The sequence below is a fragment of the Gasterosteus aculeatus genome, chromosome 5 (assembly GCF_964276395.1).
Source record: "Gasterosteus aculeatus chromosome 5, fGasAcu3.hap1.1, whole genome shotgun sequence".
Classification (NCBI taxonomy): Eukaryota; Metazoa; Chordata; class Actinopteri; order Perciformes; family Gasterosteidae; genus Gasterosteus; species Gasterosteus aculeatus.
In genome coordinates this window covers 11,451,481-11,478,314 of record NC_135692.1, presented here as the reverse complement: position 1 = coordinate 11,478,314, position 26,834 = coordinate 11,451,481, and the positions used below count along the sequence as shown (strand labels likewise).

The 26,834-nt window shown below is 46.5% G+C and overlaps 2 protein-coding genes across 3 annotated transcripts; one reads left to right on the top strand and one right to left on the bottom strand.

Annotated features, from left to right (window-relative positions):
• Window positions 1–4,335: 4,335 nt before the first annotated feature.
• Window positions 4,336–11,033, bottom strand: oat (ornithine aminotransferase). 2 transcript variants are annotated; one of them, XM_040176477.2, is made up of 10 exons: window positions 10,873–11,033; window positions 8,241–8,472; window positions 7,935–8,159; window positions 7,746–7,841; window positions 7,349–7,476; window positions 7,108–7,230; window positions 6,484–6,612; window positions 6,254–6,367; window positions 5,965–6,109; window positions 4,336–5,702 (listed from the first exon to the last, which is right to left on the bottom strand). In XM_040176477.2, exons 2-10 carry the CDS (start codon window positions 8,443–8,445, stop codon window positions 5,542–5,544), a joined length of 1,326 nt encoding a protein of 441 aa, XP_040032411.1. In that variant the 5' UTR covers window positions 8,446–8,472; window positions 10,873–11,033; the 3' UTR covers window positions 4,336–5,541. The 2 variants fall into 2 exon arrangements, with proteins under 2 accessions (XP_040032411.1, XP_040032412.1); XM_040176478.2 differs by lacking the exon at window positions 10,873–11,033 and adding an exon at window positions 10,087–10,382.
• Window positions 10,970–25,785, top strand: lhpp (phospholysine phosphohistidine inorganic pyrophosphate phosphatase). Its single transcript, XM_040176480.2, has 7 exons — window positions 10,970–11,492; window positions 11,707–11,894; window positions 12,147–12,300; window positions 12,391–12,454; window positions 12,534–12,626; window positions 13,432–13,523; window positions 25,123–25,785. Exons 1-7 carry the CDS (start codon window positions 11,362–11,364, stop codon window positions 25,223–25,225), a joined length of 825 nt encoding a protein of 274 aa, XP_040032414.2. The 5' UTR covers window positions 10,970–11,361; the 3' UTR covers window positions 25,226–25,785.
• Window positions 25,786–26,834: the final 1,049 nt, after the last annotated feature.

Below are 26,834 nucleotides of genomic sequence, written 5' to 3'. Positions count from 1 at the left end.
CCCCCCGCGTGCCCTCCTCCTCCTCCTTCCTGCTGCCTCCTTCTCTTCCCCAGCCTCAGACATGAACTCTGTAAACACTGAGGCTTTGTCTGCAGCTGTTGTGGTCGATCTGTAGGGGTGAAGTTCGAGTCCTGACGGAGCGACGGTTTGTGTCCGGCCTGGACCGAGTTATTGAACTTTGGTTGACCGGAAGAGCCAAGGGGGCGGGGAGGGGGAGGCGGAAGAAAAAGGCAAAAGCCACTGTGGCTGCCGTTGTCTGCGGCGGCGGGCGGATGCTCCAAATACCTGTAGGCGTGTTTCATGACCACGAGTGATTGCGTGTCCTCATTTAACTGCGGCCTGGGTTGCACGGCTGCCACGTGTGAGCCGTGTAATTCCCTCTGGAATAGTGGCAGCGCTGGTAACAGGCAGAGATCAATGGGAATTTAATTGCCACACACATTAGGGGATGGGTTGCAGCACCTGGGACTGGGTCTCTGAAGAGTAAGAGATTACTTAAACTGCTTTCAGAATAATTATAACACATTTAAAGTCACCAACAAAAGCACACGCACACACACACAGCAAAGCCTTGGTTGGAAAGAAAGAAGACAGAAAGCTCAAACTAGCATTAAATAACAATTGTGGAGTTTAATGACAGACCCCTTTGCATATCATGCAGCACACTAAACATTTTGAATCATCATGAAATCCATATGGGTTGAAAGTAGTTTTTGTAGAGGACTCTTTTGCTCGACCAGTCACAAAAAAACAAACATGTACAATTAAAACTTCTATTTTACATAGTTCATAGGCAATCTATCCAAAATTCTAAATTTTTAAGTTAAAAAATGTCAATCCGGACCAAAGAAATGAGGCACTGACATTGCTCATTGCAAGTATCTCCTTTGCATTTGTACTATGTTTCTTTTTCTTCCGGCTTTTTGTAAATGCATGAATTTTAAAATCGGTTGCGTGAATCACACACCAGGGTCTTCCCCGTAGCCGTCTCTTACCTCTGCTGTGAATCTTTCCTCATTCATTATGGTAAAGAGAAGCTCAACTAGTGGTTGTCCTTCCACTCTAATGATGCCTCTCCAGTCACAAATTGAGACAGGAATCTTTCCAGATTAAATGTATTTGTAATTGAGTTCATTTTCTAATGGAAAGTGAACAGACTATGCCCAGAAACATGAACAACAGGTAGATGAGTCACTCTTGTGTACGGGAGAGACACCGGCAGGCACTTTGCATTCAGCACCACAGCAGCCGGCGGTGCGTACAGTCGTGTGATTCCTCACATAACTAAGATTACCTAAAAACATTACTGCCACCGAATACAGAAGCAAACAGCTACTATCCGTGGGAAGGCAGAGAATGAAGTCGCTCTGCGTGCGCGCTGAAATCCCACTTTATCCTTTCTTTGTTGACATAGGTGGGCCTGCCGCGCGCGCTTTCTGTGCATGTTTGTGTAAGCGAGCGCGCCTCATGGGTCAGCTCACAGCCGTACTTGTTAAAAGTGTTAAGCCGAAGAGAGAGGGAATGAATGGTAATATGGAGGATACAGAGGAGGTTTGTCTCTGTGCTGTGACAGTCTTCCTAATATACGCTTTCAAAGATCGTAATACATTGTAGGGCTTGCAGTGTCGTAATGAATTGCAAAATGCTACGGTTTATTGGATGCGGTTAGCAATGAAGGGAGGGTAGATTATTTTTTTATTGGATGCTCTCAAAATGCGGTGTCATATTTTATAAGAATAACAAATGGCGCGGGGAGAGATTCACGAGGACTGCAAACGTGTCCTCAACAGGGACATGAATCAGTTGAGGGTGTGACAAACGAGTAGTTTGAGAGTCACAGTGCGTCTCAGATCTACAGGGAGGGCCGCGTCCTTCTCGGGACCTTGCTGCACCGAATTCATACAGATATACACCCCCCCCCCCCCCCTGCTGTGAAGAGAAAAATGGTCAGTACGCATTACTCTTTAAAGATGATGTGTCATTTGCCCTTTAAGATGCACGTGGATTTTATTAGTGCAGTAAACTTAATGCACAAGTCCCATTAATATGAGCACTGGCGGGACAGCAGAGCGTTTTTTCTCTGATTTATCTAAAAAACTAATAGCTGATCCTGTTCCAGCACAATTCTCAAGCTGCCACCGTGTTCTCCGCACATTTAATGGATATGGAGCTTTGATCATTTGTCCTCTTCTTAACTTCAACTTCCCCTGAATGAAGTATCCGGCGTGGTGCTCTGATTACGTCCTTGCTAAGTACCAGAATCTGATTGCCCTCCATTATGTGAGGAATGAATACAAATGGGCAGGCCGAGAGAGAGAGAGACAAAAGGGGGGCAGAAGGAGGGAGGGGGGGGGGGAACCGGCCGCGGATAAGGAATGAAAAGAAAGGCAGTTGGATGGACAGAAAAAAAGAGAGAAAAGTAATAGCAGGCGACGGGCAAAGGGTGGAAGGAGAGGAGCGAGCCGCGGACGAGCCCATCTTGACCTTCTCGGTCTGAGGGTCACAACGTTCAAGCAGCTTTAGTACCAAAGGAGCATCTTCGGGTCTGGCCGAGGCTGTCAAAAGCCCCCCGCCCCCCCCCCCCCCTCCGTGGTCCCACATCCTCGCAGAGCCTGCGGCCTGTCACTCCCCTGCCAAAAGTGGAGCTCATTTGTGGAATATGGAATGCGTTCCCATGCAGGTCTCTCCGGCGGAGCGGACGGGATCAAAGCGCGCGCGCGCGCGCAAGGGGACACGAGCGCATCGCTCGGTGTCACCCGGTGAGAAGCCTCATTTCTTCTTCTGCCAGGCTGGATTCCGCTCATATTTCACGAGCAACCTCTGTGCTCATCCCTCGTATGAAGTAATAACCTGTCCTGGATTGCGGGCCGTGTGCAAACCTCGCCTTCAGACTACAAGGTCTGTTTTGACAGCGCGACTAGTGAAACTAAAATCTGGGGGGGGGGGGGGGGGGTTATAGAGCTTGAAACCAACGTTTTTTTATTTCCACTTGCTATCAGGAAAGTTCTTAACTGAATGCATTTTGCTTTTACAAATGCATCTCACAAGGGGGTTTGTCTTTGGCCAAATTATGAATAAGATTTTATTGGTGAAGAGATGCCTGGCTGAACAAAAACACCGAAATATAACGGTCGAGTTCACATGTGAAAGGACCTTCACTGACATCAGGTCCATGCACAGATAAAGACCACGAGATGTGGCTAAAAAGCTGTGTAAAAAAAGGTGCAGGGAAGAACATCCTCAATAGAGAGCCTTGAAAGAAGAGTTGGCTTTATGAGCTTAATGTCGTCACTGAAAAGAAACAGTGGAAATAATCCTATATCTCATCTTTTTTACAACCACATAGCTCAATAAAAGTAATAGATGGCTTAACCAGGTTAAGTTGGTCAATACATGTTCAATAATATACAATGACTCAAAATGTGCTTTTCCAAACGGTAGAGGAGAAAGTGTTAAAAGGTGCATTTAAGTAATTTATATTTTATTGATCCTCAACCGCACGTACCGTGTTTTCTTCTACATCTGTTTGAAAAAGCAAATCTGTTCAACCAATATATGAAGGTCAAAAGGTCAAAACAGCCCGTGGCTTTTAGGAATAACAGTGGTGTGGCTCTTGCCCCGGCTTTCCTCCCTCTTGATTCGAGCTTTGTGCCTCGGCACAAAGCGTCCAGACCTTTGGCGCCTGCCCCAAAGGTCTGGACGCTGAATACTGAACGAGCTTTGGTTTCATTTCGTTAAAGGCACAGCACCATCTAGTGTACATGTAGAAACACTCAAAGTCCAAGTCTTTCAACGTTTGAGTGCTCTCACAGACATTGCAGAGAAATTACCCACAATGCACAGCAATGTGACATTAAACAAGGTTTACCAGTGGAAGCATGTAGATGTAAAAAAAAAAAAAAAAAAAAGTAAACAAATACTGTGCAAGGGTTTTCAGCCAGGCTAGTTGACGTTATTTGAACATATCGTTTTTGACGTGATAGGGTGCAGCTAAACGCTGTCTTTTGAATCCACACCATTTCAAACTCTTTAAGCCTAGTTTATGCTTCTGCGTTTTCAGAGCGACGCAGATGCAAGACCCCCTTGCGTGTCCCTTGCGTGTCTTTTCACACCTCCTTGCGTGCTTGCGTGTGTCGACCCATTTTTCTAGGCTTGCGTCGCTTCGTATGTAGCCCTTCAAAATGTTTAATTGAATGAACAAGGTTATAAATTGCAAAGGCTGGGATGGTGTGGCCATGACATATTTGAACCTTATTCTTATTTACCGATTGTCTGTGCAAAGTCTCCCACAACATGTGTCATTTAAGCTTTAAAAAAAAAGAAAAGTCAGGAAAAGACTGTTTATTTTTTTAATTTATTTGAAGATTAGTGAATTAGGCAATAACTAAAAGGGGATATTGCCTTTGAAAGACAATGTCCATCAGATCCATCAAAATGTTCAATGACAACAATGTGCTACACATACAGATATTGGTAATTAAAAGTACTTCAAAAAAGTGTTTGGGAAAAATAAAATAATTTCACCAAAATTTGCAAGTTCTCGAAATCTGAAAATTCCATATACATTAAGGCATTTTCCCAATTGTGGAGAAACCCTGCTCTGGAATACTTCAAAAATGACCCAGACTAGCTGGCCCTCTACATAAAAACAACACAAAGCGTAGGTGCAATATTAACTTGTACTTCCAACGTCGATCAGTCAGTCAGACTTAATACTTAACAGATCAGAACAGATCTTTGTAACTTCCAACTGCACGCCTTCCCAAAAGCTTCACATATCCTTCTTATAATTAAAAAGGTTTTATTGAAGACAAGCATGTAAACTATTTACGTCAATATATTATATCTAGTTCTGTCCCGAGACTTTAAAGCTTCAGTGACACAGATGCACGCTGCCAAGATTTACTTTGCAATTATTCTCCAATGAGGGATTTGTCCTTGTCCGACTTCAAGGACACCCATTTACCAAAATGTCAAAAGCTACTAAATGTGCAATAATCACCACAGCAGTCCATAAAAATGAACTCGCTCATATACAAATTAATAAATACAACGTGGCCGTTAACATAAATTAAAAGAGGGTTAGAAAACGTAACATCTCATCTGCTGCCTGGACAATGGCACAGACACAAACAACGTTAATGTCTTCATAACTAAAGTGATTCACTATAATGTTGAGCTTACTAGACTTCATTTTACAGGCTATTTGGGGATTTTCATATTTGAGGTCAAATATGCTTTCAAATATAGATTTGATTGCCATGGCTGAAGCGTCGAGGCATTCGGGTCAACCCTAAAATGAAATATTGAACACTTAAAATAGTTTTTTGCTTGGGTTTCAGGAACCTCTTCTTTACAGCGGTTTATGTACAAAAGTGTCGATACAGTCTCATAGAAGCGCACTCCACAACTTTGTACTGCATTCCTACCAGAGTACGCATCAAAGAACTCTTTGAACTAAAATATTTAAAAAATAATAATAATAGAAAGCTACATCATGTTTAGCTCTACCTATCTTTGAATTCTGCGTCAGGTTGTAATTTAGAAGGACAAGATGGTTCTCTGGATGATATCGATACAATCACGCAGCTCGTGCTCTTTGATGATGAGGGGAGGCGCCAGGCGGATGATGTCACCGTGGGTGGGCTTGGCCAGCAGTCCGTTGTCACGAAGTCGCAAGCACACCTTCCAGGCATTGTAGTCTGAGGATTTGAAAAAAGAAAAAAAAAAAAAAGGGTAGAGTGAGTGACTGCAATGTACAAAGTTGCACATTTAGTATAAAGAGAACCTCTGATATTAATTTAACGGGATAGTAATATAATATTTGTTTTTTTTAGGGTACTCAGTTGGTTGGAATGATCTTGGCTTTCTCAATGAAAGCCAAGATCATGCTTAATGCACAAAAGTAAAGCGTATTATTAGCAGGGGATTTTTATTTTTATTTAAAAGACTCCATTACTCTACCTTTAGTCTCCTTAATGACGAAGGCATTGAGGAGGCCTTTCCCTCTGACGGCCGTCACGATGTCTTTGGGCAGTTTGCTCAGCTCGCTCCGCAGCAGCGCTCCCATCCTCTCGGCGTTCTCTGCCAGCTTCTCCTCCTCAAGCACCTGCAAACAACAACAGAATCAAAGAGGACTCGCGACATCAACAGGACATGCAATCTTCCTTTCTGATTGATTTTGAAGGAGTAAGGAAGTGGAGTTGTTAAAGGGTACATAGACAAATACACTATTTATTTTTCTCACACTGACCTTCAGTGAGGCCATTGCGACCTGACAGGCCACAGGGTTGCCGCCATACGTGGAGCCGTGTTCTCCTGGCTTGATGGTCATCATTACCTCGTCGTCACACAGCACGGCAGACACCTGCGGCAAACGAGCGAAGAGAAAAAAAGACAACAAAAAAAAGGTAAGATAACCAGTATGCTCTATACTGCAGTGTGTGTCAGACTTGTGTGGACAAACAGAGAAAACGTTCTCACGGGGTAAACGCCTCCAGAAAGAGCTTTGCCCAGAATCACAACGTCGGGGCGGACTTCCTCGTGGTCCACAGCCAGGCGCCGGCCGGTCCTCGCCAAGCCCGTCTGCACCTCGTCGGCGATCCACAACACCTGGAAAAAAACACAGGGGTCTTTAGTAGACTGCAGTGGTCCCCTCGGCCTGAGTTGCTTTTTGTCCTGTGTCCATAAACAGATCCTTAAAAATGTTTGTTTGTTTTTTTTTAACACACCCTAACGGTGTGAAGGCAAAAAGATGAAATTTGAAGGCAACATTTCTTTATGGCTTGCTTATTGTATAAACACCTACATTTAAGAACTGGGTTTTTGTTTGTTTACTATGAGCCTTTTAAAAGCTACATTAGAGAAGATCGTGTTACTAAAGCAACCCAAAAACAAACACAGGCTCTAGCAAAGAGCTTTTCTTTGCTTCTACGTTACAGCATTGCAATGCCCAAGGCGTGTAATTCAATGGGGGAAAAACTGGAATCCTCATGATGAACAGCCCAGACTGGTTTGTCCTCAAAGGATTTGGTGGAGCCACACTGTAGTCCAACAGCTGAATCGTAGCATTTGATCGGTCGACTGCTGCTTTTTGTCCAGACTCACGTTGTATTTGGTGCAAAGGTCTCTGACTTTGGTCAGGTAGCCCTGGTCCGGCACCACCACCCCCGCCTCGCCCTGGATGGGCTCCATCATGAAAGCGGCAACGTTGGGGTCTTGAAAAGCTTTCTGTGGGAAAATATATATAGATTTTTTTTTTTTTTTTTTTACGTGACTGCGTTCAGCAAGCCGGTCCTTGTTACATAAACAAAGAGGGTGGCTCTGCAGGTAGAATCAAAACGTGTACCTCCAGTGAAGGGATGTCGTTGTATGGGACCAGCTCGAAGCCCGGCATGAAGGGGCCGAAACCTTCGTAACTGCTGGGGTCAGTCGAGCTGGAGATGGCCGCCATGGTGCGGCCCCAGAAGTTTCCCTCTAAAATAAAAATGAGGAGTGCATGAGGCATACTTAACATTGTTGAGTTTACATCTTTACATAATGTAGGGGATTTGAAACCCTTCTCCTTTATCTGTCGAGAGGTCATCTTTCAAAATAGAATAAATAGATTTTTCCAACTACTTGAGCTCCAAGGAGATGCTCGCCATTTGGTGCCAGTTTTCTTCCAAAGGCAGCGGGTTAAGAAACAAATGTGACAAACTCCATCACTCTGACCCGGCGCTTTGCAACGCAAGGATGCGACTTACCCGCAAAAATGATTTTGGCCTGATTTTTGGGAACCCCCTTCACATTGTAGGCCCATTTGCGGGCAAGCTTGCAGGCCGTCTCACCACCTTCAACACCTGAAATGTCATAAAAGTATGGAGGTGTCAACAAATGCACTCGTAATGACTGGTGAGGATGCTAGCGTGTGATGCTGCTCCTGCTGACAGCACCTGTGTTCATGGGTAGGACTTTGTCATAGCCAAACAGGCCGGTGATGTACTCCTCGTAGGCTCCCAGCACGTCGTTGTAGAACGCGCGGGAGGTCAGGGCGAGTTTGGAGGCTTGGGCGGTGAGCGCGGCGATGATCTTCGGGTGGCAGTGGCCCTGGTTCACTGCACTGTAGGCGCTCAAGAAGTCATAATACCGGCAGCCATCCACGTCCCACAAATAGATACCTGGGAGGACACGAGAGAACCACCACTATCGTCACGGGGCGAGTGTGTATTTTTAGTAATCATGTGATGCTCGGCACTCACCTTCCCCCCTCTCCAAGGCCACGGGCAGCGGGTGGTAGTTGTGCGCTCCGTACTTGTCCTCGCGGGCGTAGATTTCCTCCGAGGTGAGCGGGCGGTCTGACCTCAGTTTGTTTGCGGCCGTGGAGGCGGGACGCGTGCCGGAGTGGACGCTGCGACTGAGAGCGGGGGCCAAGCGGCTCAGGTTGCGCCCGAGCTGGAGAATCATTCCCTTCGTGGTTGGAAGCTGCTACGTCTATTTGATGATATATTAACTTTTATTTCAGACTCAAGGATGTGACTTACCCACAAAAATGATTTGGGCCTGAACACACATATATAAAGATGTATAAACACATATACAAGCAAAGCAGAGTACATAGACCTACCAAGGCCTTATGGGACTGGTAGCGTGAAGTGCGAAACTTTATACTTGACAAACCCAAGATGATTACATTTTCAGAGATGTTAACCCGGCAGATAAATTGATACATAATACTTTCAAAGCTGTATTAAGTAATCTTAACTGCCGCAGTCACAAACATTTCACTGGCACTACACCATCTCGGTCTCTTTAGTAATATTACATAAGCATTACATAAGCTTCTTTGAGTCTCTGTAGACTTGAATTTTTTTGCATTTTGACTCAATTTTTTAAACAATTTTCCATGATTAACACGGTCAAATATTTGAGGCATCAATAAAACACATGAGAACGGATGAGTTTTGACCTCTATATTTGTTGACAATTTCCTTAAAGGCATATATACACACACAGGTCAGCGCCATGTTTGGCTTTAAAGCCAAATTTGTTATCTGAGGAGTGAATAAACTCATTTAATCCGTCCATTAGAATTATTTTCAGGACCTTTGACAGAATACTGGCCAAAGCAATGGGCCTGTAACTCTCTAGGCTACCTGCTTTACCAGCTTTGTTTTTAATAACCTGCACTAACAGGACAGACAGCATTGAGTCTGGTAACAAGCCATGAGTCACGAGGCCGGTAAACCAGATGGCAACAAGAGGACCTATCCTGGGACTAACATATTTAAGATGTTCAGCAGTGATATGGTCTGAACCACTTGCTTTGCCATCATCCAACTTATTTATAGCTTGGTACACCTCGTGACATAATTGTCGTTGACACATTCGTCTCAATATCTTCCGCCTTGTATATAGGTCCGCACTAATACAGTTAAATATTTGCATGGCATCATTATAAGCTACTTGGAGTCTCTGTAGACTTGCATTTTTAATAATTGGATCACACGTGTGAAGTATAGAGTACCATAGGTACCATAATGTTCCTTCCATAACTCAGCAATATTGTCTGCTCCTAAAATTCCGTCACAGTGCACGGCAAAGATGTTTTACAGTTGTTAAGAAGTCTCACTTCTTTCCAGAAATCAACAACATTATTATTTCTCAACTTCTTGGCCATGGAGTCAGACCTCATGGCTTGCTCATCTTTGCAAAATTAATCGAATGGCATGAGAGGCATGTTTTTTTTAAGGGGTTGCATGAATGCATTCTTGCAAACAAACAGGTGGTTTTCTGTAAACAAAGACAATAGGAACCATAATGTAACAAACAATAACAAAGCATAATAATAAGCAAATAAAGAGCCAATTGTAAAGGAAATTCTAAAACCTGGTGACATTTTATAGAACAAAATAGTAGTCCAAATAATCAACAGACGAATCTGCAGATTATTCAATAAAGAAAATACAAAAAAAGCACATTGCAGCAACAAGAAACGTGCTTAATAAACCAACACGCCGTTATATGACATTGAATAGAGCCCGTGGGCCTCGCCTGTATGCTGAATAACGCTTTTTCTTTCACAAGCAACACAAAGGAGGGACGTACTTGGCGGCGTTGACAAAAAGCTAATCCCAAAGCAGCACGGCAACGCAACTGTGATGTTCCAGACTAAGTAGACGCCCTGTGACATGCAAGACTCCTGTTTAAACAGCTAGGATGATGTGGCACTAAAATGCAACGAAATGAAATTCTGGCAAAATTGACAGTACGTGCAAAAAAAAAGAAAAAGAAGAACAGATTAGTTATCCAGAATCCTGCTCTGGATAATCAATAACTCTGACCGGTGAATAAACACACAAAGCCAACAGAGGCAGCGACTGGTTTCTATGAACGCGGCTCCTGAGAGGCGATAGGTTCCTGGAGGGGGGAGGCAGCCTCGCACCCCACCCCCTCCCTCCCCCGCCGCAGTAACTTCACAGCCACGCGAAAACCCGCAGTAGCAACAACGTTAATTCCTCACTGAGCGGCTTTCAGAAACCGGGTCGTGTTACGTAATACTGTATCGTCGGGTTGTGTGTATGTGTGTGCGGGAGGGGGGTTCGCATGACGTCCCCTAAAACGCTTACTTAAGCTATGACAGTCGCCATAAATTATATGAATGCCCCCCCATTCCCGAGCGTGAACCTCTTATAAACCGCTGCTAACCGCACGCACGCGCAGGCGGCGGCGGAGCACCTGCGCCTTTTATTTATATTTGTAAAACACCAGCTAGCTAGCTAGCTAACAAACGTTAGCGCCTGCCGGATTTCAGTTGCCTTTAAGCGATCTCTAAACCCTCGATGACGGGGAGAGGAGAGGAAAGGAGCCTCGCGGGGGAAGCCAAATAAGTACCAGAGAAGTGAAGCGAAGATTAAAAGCCCCTCTAGTGGCGCGATGGATGTCCGTCCTGTCCTGATGGGTGAAGCTGAAGGCGCCGGTGCGGCTTAATAAATGCCCGTTGGTTGGGCGGGGGGCGGGGACGAGCCCTCGGCGCCTTCCGTGCGTGCTGCGTCAGAGGACACGCCCCCATGCCGCAACTTCACCCGGCGATTGCAAGATCGACCAATTTTTAAGTCGCCTGGACGAAACAGACAACTGTCATTCATTTAAAGGGCGAAAGAGTGGCACGTTCGTTCAGCTCGGTTAAAAGACACTTCATTGTTTGAGTTGTATTTATAAAATCATACCACTGCATCTTTTAGGTGACTTAACTCCGACAGTGACCGTTGCCCTTAGGCCCGTGTATGTTATTATTAGTCATACGAACCGCTATGAGATTAATTCACGGGAGCTGCCCGGCTCGCTCCACGCGCATGCGCGTTTCGAGGCTGTCATTGCGTCATGGCTGACACGGACTGGCCGGGCTGTGCGAGGAGTTTGAAAGGTGTCATACTGGACATGTGCGGCGTTTTATATGACAGCGGGGAGGGCGACGGGGTCGCCATTCCCGGTTCAATTGAAGCGGTGAAAATGTGAGTTGGGAGTTGTTTTTTTATACCTTTAAATACGGTCTCTCCGTAGTGTTGCCAACTTCATGGATGCTAACGTTAGCATTCCCCTGCTAGACTCCCAACGCGTCTCTATGCACGCATGATGTTAATATCTGAACGGTGCGCGGGGGCGTCTCTATCCACAGTGTCACCATGTTGCTGCAAGCTCAACCTCCTTGTGCTTTTGGTTTTAAAGGCTCAAGGCATCCGACCTGCAGCTGCGCTTCTGCACCAATGAGACTCAGGCAGCCAGAGAGACGTTCGTCGCCAAGCTCCAGAGACTGGGCTTCGACATCCTCGTGTCTGAGGTCTTCTCTCCCGCTCCTGCCGCCGCGGCTGTCCTCAAGGAGAGGGGCTTACGGCCCCACCTGCTCGTGTATGATGGTGAATACTACTGCGCCTTGACAGCATCCCCTGAGTGGTTCCTGCAAAACATGCAACGACTCAACATGTGGCGTTTAATTGAGCAGGAAAGCAACATATCTAACATAACGGTGCTTTGTTTAGGCCCAGTTGTGCATCATTATTAGCTTCTGAGGAAAAAAAACAGATTTCGGGATTTGTTGACAGTATGTAAACTGTGTTGTTAACATCACAACGTCCTCCAAATGACTCCATACGTTCACTCCGATGCAGGACTTCTCCCAGAGTTCGACAGTGTTGACCAGAGCAACCCGAACTGCGTGGTGATTGGAGACGCCGCTGAAAAGTTTACCTACCAGAACCTGAACGAGGCATTTAGGGTCCTCACAGACCTGGAGAAGCCACTTCTGTTCTCTCTGGGCCAAGGGTAAGAGGATATTGTGCAACTCTACAGGCATTATTGCCTATTCTAATTGATAAGCACAACGTAAAATATATACGTGTGATCTCCCCATAGGAGGTACTACAAAGAGACGGACGGTTTGAAACTAGACGTCGGAGCCTACATGAAGGCTCTGGAGGTACAGTAAGTGCTTCGTTTGCATTGGTTAAGAAGAGCAGTTCTTATGTGAACATTGATGATGATTTTTTCCCCTCCAGTATGCGTGTGATTTAAAGGCCGAAGTAGTTGGAAAGCCGTCCCCGACGTTCTTCCAGAGTGTTCTCAATGACATGGGACTTCAACCACATGAGGTACATAACAACAAAGTCAACCATAATAATCCAGATTCCCACTGCACTTTACATGTTTTCCACACTTTTTATCTAGGTTCATTTTTTTAAATGTAGCTTTACAGTCAATGATTTTTGACTGTTTGACCTTTGACTGAGTGAGTCAGTCAGTGGGAACTGTGAGTTGCCCTTAACGAGGCAGAAGTGATCAAGATGTTCAGCGTTCACCAGGCGAGCTTGAAGTGGAGGTCGTCGCGCTGCAAAGACGCGGTTGTCGCTAACCACCGAGTGGCAAACACGCGGCCGCAAGCTTCCCCAATCGTGCAATTATTGATAAAAAACACTACAAGGGTAAATAGCAAAAAGGACCAATGCCACACAGCTGCCCCCAGATTTCTGAGCAGATCTTTGGCCACAAACTCTCGAGTGACTACAAAAGACCGGCAGCGGGACACTGGGCTTTCGGTCTCCTCAGTGAGGTGCATACTAAACGTGCAAAGGTCTCCGTGCCCGAACTCCCAAGGCGAACACCCTCACTGACCCAGAAGCACAAGAAAAGAAATCTGATGCTCAGACAGCTGAGAAGTTCATAAAAGAAACACGAGGTGAAGGGAGGGCAGGATGAAATCTATCCGTCAAGTGCCGTGTGGGCGAGAGCTGGAAACAATAGGAAGCGATGACTACTGGCGGTCCTCGTGAAATAAGTTACATGTTACCTTAATTACATGAGATGTTGGCACGTTATTAGTGTTAATTTACATTATTTGCATATAGCAGCTTAAAACAACTTCACCTAAAAAATAAAATAAAAATGTTTTTCTTGCAGGTGCTGATGATTGGGGACGATCTGGTGAATGACGTGGGAGGGGCCCAACGCTGTGGAATGAGAGGCGTTCAAGTCAGGACGGGCAAATACCGGTCAGTGGGGTCCTTCAATCTACCAAAGATAAACATGAGTCCTTATTGGCCACCGCTGGGCCACGGCTGCTCCTATTGGTTGGTGAAACCATCCATGTCGGTGTGTGAGCAGCCAAAGTTTCCTTTACTAAGATGCCATCTTGTTCTCTGGCTAAATCTGTGCTTTTATAACCGATAAAAGTGTAAGTGTAAGATTGCTTCATTACTTAGTTGCATAGCTGTGTTTTAAACCTCCGTTTCATAAAAGGTTTAGATCTTTTTAAGAAAAGTATGAGTTTTTTTCTTCTTTTTTATAGATCTTGAAAGCTATTCTGATCCTACTGCGAATAAAATTCTATATCTATTTGCCAGCAGAGGGCGCAGTCACACCAGGATTGTGAGTCCCAGTTTCCTCCTCTACGCTCACTGGGCCGCCTCATTCTTTAGCATTCCACGTTTTGTTTATTGGATTGAGAAGGTGCCGAAAATAGCTTTATCCTCTCCACATGTTGAATGCAACTCGCCCACAGGGCTATAAGTCACCCAAGAATTTATGATCCCAAATCATTACGCCTTTCTCATGGTGTAATTACAGAAACATCTGGTTGATTATTTTAGAAGACATTTGTGGTAGTTACGGCTTGATGAAAAAGAGGGAAATGTCAGGGAGTGGTTATGGAAGTCCAGTTCATGCCACTGATATGCTGTTCATTATAACAACCAGTCCCTGAACAGTGATTCAGAATAACACTCATTGTTACATTAACGTTTGGGATTTGGTTTGTGCGTTCTTCAGCAAAGTTTTTGTGGAGCGGGAACTTTGCAATGGATCCGAATCACGGGGCACAAATAATGAGTGGTTTGGCTATAAACCACCGATCAGTCTGAAGAGTGCCACGCTGGATGACCTGCATGCAACTGCTGCGCACTTGCATGCAGGTCTGGAGTCACGTGACCACGGAACGCTGAGTAATCTTCTTGAGCATCGGCCCGCTGTAATCCTGCACGAACGGCACAGTCGCTCTGTTTGGCTGCATGGCACACGTGTGTTTCCACTTTGATCCGAGTTCAGAGGCCACGCGTCGCTGTCGGCTCAATCAGGGGAGGCGGGACCTTTTTCAAACAGATACTCTGCAGAATTAAATTCATATGGTTTGTTATTCTTATTACTCTGCGATCTTCTCCTAGCAGCACAGTTTGGCGTTGGTGTGCTAACTCTCTTAATACTGAATTAACTCCACTAAATACAGGATGAAGCAGATATGAATCAATCACTGCTCATCCTTTTTTTTTTATTATTTCCTTCTGTTTTTTGGGAGGAGACCGCAACTGGTTCAAATAAGTGGGGAACATATGTGGGATCTGTATTGTGTTACCCGACGTGTTGCGTTTCAACTGTGGTGCGTCAGATTTATGGACTGATTGGTGAATGGAGTTTGTGCGTCAACACGTGCGTACAGAAGGTTATTAGATGGGTGGTTGAACAACGTTTTCAGTGCTGTGCAGTAAAAGGACTCGCTAGTGTTTATCAATGTTTTATTGTCAGGATTGGATTCAAGTTGTTAAAGTTGTATCAACAAGTCTCTATTTTTGTGCGTGGGTATTGACAGAAGACACTTAGTGAATACTTCCCTCTGCACACTTTTGTGCATCAAATTCAAATGTTATGCCTCCAAAGTGAGCTGTAGTTTAATCAATTAACATAAACCCCTCGTGATACATATGATCCTTCAGTAGATTTATTAGACTGTGCTATACACATTCCCTCCGAACAAGAAGAGAAACCGTGATTTGTATTATTATTTTTAATCGTTTTTGTTTCTGTGGGACTTGCGAGTGAGATTTAGCGATATTTAGCCAAACGGTCCCAGTGAACCCAGGCTTGCTGGGAGCAGCTATAAACCTCGGTCAGATCTGTGAAAACACAGCTGTTTCCAAGTCAAGCAGATGCTGCGCAGGCCTCCAGTTCCCATCACGCTTGGGGGAGGAAAGAAGAAGGAAAAAGGACTGCTTCAAATACCCCGAGCCCTGTGACAAGAGAGGAAGGGAAAAAGATACAAATCACAGACAATCTAATCATACCTGCTTATTTTGAAGAGTTTCTGACTTACTCATGCAAGGAGTGCAGAGTCTCATCAAGCGTGACTTGGCTCTGTCTGATGCTGGGACGTTTCTTTTGTTTAACGTTTACACTGTTTGCCATCTGACTGGCTTCAAAGTTGTTGGAGGATTCGAGGTCTTGCATCTTTTGGAAAAAGCTAAGACGTGTGCGATACTTTAGGAATGTCAGCTTTAGGTGAATTAATCCTCATCCTCGTGTTATTTGCTCCTTTGTACTTTTCCCTGCGATGCAAAGGACACGCATGCGCTGCTTGTGTTTTTTCACGATGGCTCCTGCAGATAAAATCAAAGGGTGGTGGTCATGAGAGAGCATTACAGTGCCCACCAGTAATGGCTGTTGAGACTATAGGCATAAGATAAGGCTAATTGTAATGGGTCAGTGTTCTGCCAGCAGTAAACTTTCTCCCTTGTTCTTGAATAATGAGCGACGGTTAGCGCACCAGCCTCAGGGGAGCCAGAGAACTCTTTTGCTCTTTTAATGCAGAACAGGTTTGCAAGAAACTGGCCTCTGCCAAAAAGTGGTTTAAAACCGGGATTACGGCGGTCGAGCTGCCAGCGCTCCACTCCTCGACCTCTGCTCTGCCTTTCGGCGCTGTAGTTTGGCTCATCAAGTGCAATTTCTGTTCTTTTGATACCTACTTTTTAGGAGAAGCTTTTGGGCTGTTTTGTGGGTTATAACCGTGTACGGTGTAGAATACGGACGCAGTCAAACTGCGAGAAAAGCTCCGTTTCGCGTGAAGCACAACATCTGCACTGAGGACGATCTCCCGCGCCCTTTCGTGCAGCACACTGGCGTTCCCTTTGGCCCCGCCTCCCAGCCTTGGGCTTATCACATTAACAGATTAAAGAACAGTCTACAGCTTTTTACAACTTTTATGGCCTAAATATTTGAAGAACATCTCGTTCCCAGTGGGGTTTTTTTTTTTTTTTTTTTGGTCCCTTCGGCGCATCAGAACAAGCCCGTAGGACACGACGCCCCGTTGTGGTGATGTGTCATATACGCACAATACTGGAGAAGCAGTTAAGAGTACACGCTGTCCCTTCCTCTGTCCTGCGGCTCACACCTGTTACCAACCTGTTGAAACGTCATCCCTCCCTTTTGGCCCCGTCCTGCTTCTCTTATCATCGAGGACCCGCATCAGCACAAAGGCGTTGGGGGAGTGTTTACGGACGCACTGTTAATGGGTGTTTTTGAACGAGGGCCATCGGAGGGCCATCGGGTGGCTGGAAGGCCCTTAACCGGGGTTCCCGTCTGGAATCTGGCATAGTGCACGGCGAACACTCGCGCACACTGCAGCGTCTATCTTTTTTAGAAAAGTCGTTTACATTGTGGGCCGTCGCTCCGCTGCTAGTGGCAGTGTTGGGAAACCGTTTTCCAGGCAAGGGCAAGGGCAAGGCCAGATTAATCATCCCCGGAGAGAAGCAGCCCCCACCCCCCCCCACGCGACGGTGCGACCCAAGAATCAGTTTACCAGCACCACACCCTGGTTCGTGCCCTTTCCGTCTGCGAGCCGTCACGCAGGGAGGGGGCCAGGAAGTGGGTGGGTTTCTTTTCTGTAAGGGGGGGGGGTTCCATGTGATTGCCTCAGCATTACCTCTGTGCGGTGTGTGGGTTGAACTTACAACTGCTAATGTCAGCAAGCGTGCAATGATGTTTCCATCTTTAAAAAAAAAAAAAAAAAGAAGCATTTGCTCGTTGAGTGAAACCAAAGACAAAACCAAATCGTTGCTCTCTTTTATTTAGCGCAATTGATTTCTCGTCTGTTAATATTTGGGTTCCTTCAGTTGTAGCCGCCAGCAGTGGTGCATTTGCAGCCATTTTGCTACGGGTTGGTTGACACTTCCTTTCCCTCGCTGGGAGATATTGTAGAACTCTGACATTACTGATATGAAATTACAAACAACGATATCTAAACAATATCATTGAAATGTGGTTTCACTATGATAGCCTGTTAGTCATTATCCAAAAATTCCTAGCTTTCACTTTTACTATTAGCTTCTACTCCTGTAATCGTAGTCCTCGCAGCCTGAGGCAGATGGGATGCCACGCTGTGATGAAGTCATGCTTATGTGACCTGTGAAGTCTTCTTCACTGACCTCGGGCAGCGGTGTTGGATGATCCGCTTCGCGTGAGAGGAAGCACTTTTTACTACAGACTGCCTGGCACCACTGGCCTGTAACAATTGTCCGCCAGTCAATCCAGTTCGGGTCAGGTCCCCCTCCTACAGTGTTTGAGTGGCACATAACCTGCGTTTAGTGGGGAGGGCCGGTGCGGATTTCAACCGGTCGTGCAAATCGGCGCAGCGAACCGGCACACAAGGAAAGCAAATGGCCCTTCAGATATTTAATATATCTGTTATAGATACCGTATCTAGTGCAGAAATACAGCGTCTGTTTTTAACGTTAACTTTCCATGTGCTAGTGCCTTCATATGTTGTAGTCCCACTATTTGTTACGTAAAGTATGTAACCTGTTTTCTCTTTATTTTCTATTCCTTGTGCGCAGGGCACCTTTACAAAAGAGAGCCAGCAACTCTCCAACCTGATTAAATACAAGGCCGAATGACTGACGAGTGAAAGGGTTCATGAAAAAGTGTGTGAACGTTTTCACCGAGTCGATTGTCGACAGAACGGTGCCCCATCGATCGTATCAAACCGACGTTAGACTGAACAATGCACAGCGGTGTTGGGTTCATGGACGGGCTTTGTCCTCTTCTGCAGGTCTGTGACGCTGAGCCTTAGCGGAGGCACCGTGCGTCGGTGGCTGTGGTTGCAGATTAATCTCCTGTTTTTTTTATTTTTTTTATAGACGCAGCGTCGTCACAGGGATGGCTCTCGGGTACAGACTGTATTTCAGCCGAGTTTATCTTTCACTCACCTGCCGGTGCCAAGTGGCCCGAATCTAAATGGTTTCAAGTGTGCGCCCGTCTGACAGGGAGTGTTTCGTATTTGCTGTAGGTGACGTACTGTATTTTCAAGGCCTTGTATGTATGTGTCAACCGGACGATTGGGACATCTCCTTTCACCGATAAAGCCTTTAATTCTCTTTTTGTAGCACCTTCAGTAGAACTGGATTTAATGTGTGAATGTGTCTGAACAGGTTATGCTTCAGCAGCACTTTTCTGTGTTTCTGTTTTCTGTGCTTTTTCCTCTGTCTTGACCTTTCGCGAAGCGTTCGTCTCATTTAAAATGAGCATGCAGGCGTTTTTTTTTATTTTACAAAAGCACAATCCCACACCCTGTCCTGTTAACCGCCGTGTGGGCAGGAAGTGAAGTTATCTCATTTCACTCCTCTCCGCTGAGGGTGTGGGCCGCGAGCTTGAAAGCTTGACTACTTGACGGCTCTGTTTTAATTTATGACTGTGTACGCGAGGTCGGTTTTCCTCTGCGCCACCACAGAGACCCTTTAAGTCTGTGCAGAATATGAGCAGGGGCCCTGTGTTTTTTTTGTTTGTTTTCTCACCCCTTTTTTTAAACAGTAACACATGAAAACTGGGTTGTTTGTTGGATCTCGTTCCCTGCAACATGCTTCTCACCCTTTTTATCTGTTCTTGTTCCGAGTGCTGGTTTGTTCTTTTCAGCAGCTTTTGCAACGCTCCACGGTTGCAGAAATGACCATTTTCACAATGGATAGTTGTGGGTCCGCATGTTTCTCTACCATGAACATTTAGGCTAGATTATATCAATTTAGTCTTGCATTCACCACGGGCCCAAGCCATGTTTTCATACCATTACCGGGGATCTGAATCGGCAGCTTTGAGGAATGTAAATACAATCAATTCTGAGAATGATTTCCTCCCTCAGATAGCGCTGCTGATGGTTTGAGACCCAATTCTGCTTCATCTCTTTGGCCCTTTAGCCTCTCTGCTTCTAACGTTTGTAGCGTTTGTATTTCTATGCTTTTAATAGAACAGAGAGGTGAAAAGAGCATCCAGCTTTCACAGCCTGTTCGCTGGCTCGGCTTCTTCACACAGGATGTGTAAACCACTTGGATTTAGAAGAGATGGAATGAATTCCAATGGTGAATGACCAGGACCTGTCGCCAAAGAGTCCAAAATGTCCATAGAAGTACTGTCTTTTGCAAAATATAAACGCGGACGCATGTAGCACAGCTGTAATTAGCTACTAGCATGGTTTTGCCTTAAAGTCCATTGAGTCCAAGTCATCAATGTTAAACGTAATTGCGTGCTAAGATGAACTGCTAGTGTACGAGTATTTGGAATAAACATTACTGGGTCACTGTTGACATCCGTCCCTGTGAACGCACGTTGGGAACGGTTGCTTCCATTTGCCAAAGCGCAGTTTGCGACGCCTCTCAACGCCACAGGACGGTAGTATCCTCTACTCGCAACATATGTTTTCTACCCTTTTTTAACTTCTTTTACAGATAAGCGAAAATTTAAGTCACCAGATCTCATGTTTGCCAGAGAAAGCTATGATGGGGGGTGGTGTCATTCAGACTGGGTTCAGAACCTTCTGTTTGGACAACCCATCCGGCGCTGCTCTGAGCTGGATGTGGCAGTAGTTGAAGAGCTCCCATGTGGGTGCCCGAGCCCTGGCTTACCGTCACCCAGCACCCCAGGGTGAGCGCTTCCCCCGCCTACGTGCTCCTTCGAAGCCTGCAGTGCGTTTATGAGTCAATGAGATTAATAATTAACCGGAGCTTTTTTTTTTCTTTCTTGCAGTCGGTACTAGACTCCCACGCCGAGACAAAGGAGCCGGGCCTCGGCCATGGAGCCTTTGGGGGGACTTTTTTTTTTTTTTTTTACACCTTTTCAGAGAGTGAAAGAGAAAGACGAAAGAAGGAGCGAGTGTGGTTTATGTGTAAGTGTGTGCGCGCTGGGTTCCACGTGTGGGTTTGCATGTGTTGTAGCAGAAGTAGGTGACTCGGCAGCTTATTGGTGCTTTTGAAACCTTCATACATGTGATGTTATAGACACACACACACAAACAAATGCTCAGCAAGTCATCAGCAGCACTGCTTATAATCGCGAGGTGTGAAAAAAGGATTGTGGCTAGATCTGCGTCACACATATTGAGCACTGCTGACAGGACAGCTGTGACATGATGAAGGAAGTGTGTCATGCTATCGGCGGCTAACGTAGCCTCTGGTTGTTCTCCTCTAGCAGAGAAAAGCAGCACGCTTTTTTTTTTGTTAATCCACCGCACAGAAAACCGTGTTCAGCGCGTTTCCCTTGCAGCCGTTGGTTTCCGTTCCTTTTGCTTACAATAAAAAAAGCGATTGGCTAACTTTTGTAGTGAGTCACTGCAGTGAACATCAAACATAACCTGCACACAGGCCATCATCAATCTTGCTAGTGTGGACCGCTACGTGCGGTGTGATGTAAATCACAGTTTGGTGTGGACCATAAGCCATACCTCGCGGTACGACCGTCCATAAAAGGTCCGGTGTGGAGTCACTCCTCAAAGGACCCCGCCAGCGATTTTAACCAGGTTTTGTTTTTATTCTCAATTGTTGTGAAGCCGATTACCAAGAGTCAGTTGCAACACAGCAGCAGTTGAATGGATTAGCTAAGAATATGGATTTAAGGGTTTAGTCCGGTACTTGATTTTTTTTCATCAATGAACAAATACTGCCAGCACTCTGCACCAGCCATTTTGAATTGTGATAATCTATACAAGCTTTGTAGTCGAGGGGATGAAACTTCCTTTTTTGTGTCATTAAGGGACCAAAAGCAGTGGTTTATGGTTAACGTCCTGTTTGTTTTGGCCCCAGGTGTTTTTGTGGTTGGGGGAAGGACAAAGTTTCCAGTGGGTGTTTGTGAGCGTTCAGGGTTCTCATGTTTACAGCCCATGACTGTCATAACTGCTGAACGGGCCTTTTTGGAGACGAGGTGACCAATCAAAATGTCCACAGCTTCCCACACAAACTGCTCCCTCACAGAGACCGATCCGGCATTCACAACAGCTGTTTAGAGAAACGCAAGATGAATCGAGTGACTCCGCGTGCTGCAAACAGGGAATCCCCCTCTTGTGCCCTTCCCCGACTGGAACGAAGCCAACGACGCTGCTGACTCAAAAAGGTGATGCGGCGCCGCGTACGGAGAAGTGACAACGGCTGCTGCGAGGAGGCCCGAGGCTCCGGCTCGCCTCCTCTGTCCTGTCCGTTGCCATAACATGCAAAGCAAGCCGGTGCTTTCCCGCGTTGGGCGGTTTGTCACCAGAGGTGGCAGCTGCGTTGCTTCAGGGGACTTATCTCGCGGCCCGTCGCTCCTCTGTAAATATTAGGTAATAAAGGAAGGGAGGCAAAAAGCCCGAGTTGGTCGACGATCGACCACCGACAGGCCTCGCTTCGGGCGACGCTGACGCATTTATTTTAAAATTTCCTGCCAAAGTTGTTGTTTTGGTTTCATTGTCTCTTGTGACTTTTTTACTTTTTTTTTTTTTCCCTTGTGAGCGAGCAATTCAAGCTGTGCACAGATTCTCACCTAAGCAGAAAAGTGCACGTAGTCGCAGCTTCACTGACCCCCCCCCCCCCTGCGTTCCCCTCCCCCCCCAGGGGGTTAAGAGAGAAACATTTGTCTTATGTCGCACGCAAGGCTGGGCGGAACATGAAGGCTATAGTTACCACGGGGCCGCGTTCCCCTCCAGGTTGTTCTCGTATGCTCTGCTGTGTGAGAAAAGTCAGCCTTGTGGCCGATGGTGCTTCTCTTTGTGTGGGATGCAAAAGGCCCTTCACAAAGAACTGCCTTAAGGTTGTTGTTGTTGTTGTTTTTTCCTCTCTTCTCCTCTCAGCGTTGTCGTTGCTCTCCTGTGTGCCTCAAAAGACCGGCGACGGCACCACGCCGCGTCAAGCTTTGGGTGTTGCCGTTTGTCTACATTTGGGTCAGCGGACTGGAGGAAATGGCGTTCGCTCAAGCCGTTGGTGTTATTAAGTTGCGTTGCCTCCTTGCTTTTTGTCAGATCTCGGTTGGTTATCTTTCACTTCTTAACACTCTTCCTCTTATTTGACTGTTTGTGGTTACTTTTATCAGTTTCCTTTTATATTTAAAGAGTTACACCTACAGTAAGGAGGGGGGGGTTGGCCCCTTTTGAACTCTGGTGCTCGGATCGTTGCTTTTAGACGTAAGCGCACCAATTTTATTTAACATTTTCTATCGCTTACGAATGCAATTCTAATCTATTATGAACCCTCTTTGTAGCCGTGTTGGTTTCATGAGCACCTGATTTACTACGTCAAATTGTCGGGCATTCAAAGTATTTTCTCCCAAGCTTTTAGCGTTCCTTAAAATCAAGATATTCTTGCACGTGGCGATCCAGCTTGCCAGGTTTCCAGCCAAGCTTTCTCCAGCGTTGCTGTATTTGTCACTGTCTTGGCTGAGGTTGAACTTTTCCTGTGCAGCCTCATGCAGGCCTTATCTGCTCCGCCTGCACAGTGTCGAGCACGGGGCGTGCCCAGGCAAAGGTGAGGAGGTTAAGCGAGAGGTGTAAAATCGACATCTGGCGCTTGTGACTGTTTAGCTTCCTTCTGTGTGCCCGTCTCTGCGTATGTGCCGGTGTGTTAAGCATTAACTGATGCCTCTCACCCCCACGGTCAGCTACCCCCGACAGTGTAATAAAGAGGTCTTCGACACACAGCTGACGCTCACACACAAACGCACTCGCAGCCTGTCGTTCTCATCCACTTTCACCTCATGGTGGCAGAGCCCGTCCATTGTATTTCTACACCTATGACACGCTAAGCTTCAATAATCCCCTATTACGTGACACTATGTACACAATATCCTCATGTTACGGCTGTAGGGGATCAGGTGTACAGCAAAGTATGTCGTTGTGTTTAAAGGCCACCAAATAATGATTCAGATTACTCATTGACTTGTGTGACAGGTGACATTGTTGAAGGACTCCGGTTTAGGGCTCCTCCTCCTCCTCATGCACTTTTTTTTCCAGACTAATCAACTCATTTAAATCATAAGCGATGAAGACTCACTATAACGGGGCCCTTTTGGCCAATCCCTAGATTCCAACTGACATCTTCAAATTGTTTGCTTTGCCAAAACCTCGGGATCACTTACCACCATTCTGGTGACATTCTTTCATGGGGTCGGGCAGCAGCGTCGAGCTACATTCTTGTCTCTTTCCCACCTCCTTTCTCGCCGCTGACGTCAGCAGTAGGTGAGGGAGGACGCGCAGCGAGTCGCACATCACCTGTAACACTAGCTGCATTGTGCTGAATGTTGCATTGGTCACGTTGACCTGGTTACGGCTTCATTATTCATGGCAACGGGAGGTTGGCAACGGCTTGCTGGTGCCTACACGTGCGTGTGTGAACTCCCATCAGTCCTCGGGCCCAAAAAAAAAGGCGTGGTAGTAATCCAGAGCAGGAGACGTAACACCCGGACCATTAGCGGGCCAGCTCACATAGCCCCAGGCGCTGGCGGCTGACAGACGCGCGTAAACACGCCGCGCCGCTTCCCACAATTCACCGCGGCTTCGGCATTCATCACCTCTCCTCACAGCCCCCCAGCGCCAGGCTCTTCTGTTTTCGGACGCCACACTTGGGCGGCCCTCAAATGTTTGCCGTGGTCCTCAGCGAGCCCTCAGAGGGAGGGATTAGTGTGTGTGTGTGTGTGTGTGTGTGTGTGTCCAGACAAAGCCTCCCCATCTGGAGCTGCAACCCGTGACCGGGGAACAGAGGCGGCACAGAGAGCCTGGCCGAGGCCGCCCGGAGAGGCCAGGAGAGAGGGGGGCCGGGGGGGATCTATAGGCACCACTTAATAAATGAGCAGGAGTCCTGCAAATGAATGAAGTGGGCGTATCCATCCTTTGATGTGATTGGGAGAAAAAGGGGTCCTGCGTGCCGTCCCGGCGTCGGGCCAAAGGGATCGCATGTCCCCAACCAGCTGATCAAACGGACAAATCCACATCGATCACTGGCCGCTGGTCCAAACAATGCCAGCGGCCAGGGGAGGGGTGGAGGGGGGTGTAACAGGCAAGGCCACGTCGTGCCTCCTGCTGAATTGTCATTATTTAAGAAACCAGTTGCAGTGGTTACTGATGTTTTTTCTTTCACCTGTTTGTGGCAATCAATCCAATAAACGTAAAAATAAACATAATACTGTCAACGGAATCCTGAAAGTTTCTCCCCCCGGGTTGGAAACCACTGGCTTGAGTCTCCAAATCATTCTCTTGGTTTTCGGTTGAGATTTCTTGAGTGCGTGTATCTCATTCAACTCCCTCGTTGGCCCGTTTGAGTGTCTGGAACACTGTGTGACAGCTGGTGATGGAGACAGAAAGCATGCTCGGCCTGCAGCGGCTTTTGGCAAGTAGCTGCACAGACACCTTTCAGTGCGAAGATATCAACAAAGCACTGAAAATGATATGTACGTGATCAGAAGTGAGTTCTTATGGTGACTCTTGACAAAGATGTGGTTTATTGCCAAATTTGCATCTTTAGTATTATTAATTGAGCCGATAACACCTAACTAAGTTTGTTTTTTTTGTCCTTAAGCGTGTGCCTCTGCCTTCTCCTCCTCCAGGCCCGGCGACGAGACACACCCGGCGGTGACGGCCGACGCCACAGTGGACAGCCTGGCCCGGGCGGTGGACGCGCTCCTCCGTCAGAGGCAGCAGACGCCGTGACCCCGGGGCGATCGCGGGCTCACGTCGGGGTATTGTTTTCGCACAGCTCTACGAGGAATGACCTCAGCGCGTGAGGGACGCATAGTGTGTTTGTCAGTACATGATTGATAGGAGACCTGTAGTTGACACCACCGGCCATGTGACCACTCACAGGTAGGAAGATGCAGCACTCACTGCTAGTGTTACACACCGAAGACCAGTTTGTTGTGTAACTGCAAATGCACACTTGCAAGATGCAGCAGTGTAGTTTGACAAGTGTTATATTAATAAAGCTATTTATATGTTATCGCTGTTGTCGCCCTCATATTTGCCAATTTGTCTGGAGGAGTAGTTTTTTTTTTAAAGGGGGTCTAAAGGGCACGTGGGAAAACGGGAATTTATCGGAGCAGCTTTTGTTTTACAAAAACACATCGCTGGGAAGGGGAAGTGCGCTGGTCTTGGAGATGATAAATGCAGAACCTCAGGCGAGCGCAATGAATTACGACAGCGCTTGAGCTCATGTTTCCTCCCTCTGTAAACAAAAAAGAAATAAACACGCCGAGTGAAGAACGGCAAATCTGCGACTGCTTATCTTTATTTACTTGACTTTGCGCCGCCTCTGCCTGGAAACCGTCCTGTCATCGCTACGCCGTTAATTGCCGCTCATTAGACGCAGCGCGTTCACTCCCGTGTCTACAGTGAGGTTAAATCAGAACATGATGAGGGGGGGGAGTTTGCTATTGGGCTTTTGCTTGCCAGCTGGATCACCGAGGCCTCTGCAAGTGGGGCGTAAAACAAATGATTCTCCATCGCTGCCCCGTAAGGTCTCAGTGCACCAAATGGATTCAACAAGAACAAAAGCCCCATTGCCAAGTAATTCTCTGAGGCCTTTCTGGTTCACTTCACCATTCGCTGACACAAGCTTGAATGTTATGAAACGCTGCAAAAGTATTTAAGAAACTGTGCAACCGAGCTGGTTGCACCAAATATGAATGTGCACGGCAAAGTACTAGCAGCCGGTACCCAGTTTTCTAACAGCTTACACATTGTTTGACTTGGTGTCGGCCCATCAAGTTACCGCCCACTGGCCTTGTGTGGAGCTGTTGAACACATATTTGACTACTTTCAAATGAATTCACTTGGCTTTAACTAAGTTGCAGTTCATGGAAAATGCGCTTTTGGCCAATTCTGAAGGATGTAGGCCACGGTTTTCAACACACCCCCCACCCCTTTTTAAAAATGTATTTAGCATCGCTAGCTGTAAAACACACGCGCACACACATGCCCCAGAGCTAGCTGGTTGATGACCAAACCCTGTTTCACGCTGGCTCAAGGTCGTCCACCCGTTTTCACACAAGTTAGGATTACCAGCAGGTTACGAAGTCGTGTGGTCCTTCCAGAGTGCAGCGCGCTGATTCTCTCCTCGAGGCCGCAGACTGCAGAGAAAGGTTTCCTTTCAAATAAAAGGGACGGTCTCATTTCAGGAGACGTGTCTGGGCATGTTTGACCTCACTGCCACAGGTCGGTATCGACAGACATAATAATCACTGACGTTGTGGTGGTGGTGTGTTTTTTGTTGTTTTTCCTTCTAGTTGGGGGCTATTGGCACATCAGTCAGTCTACTGTACGT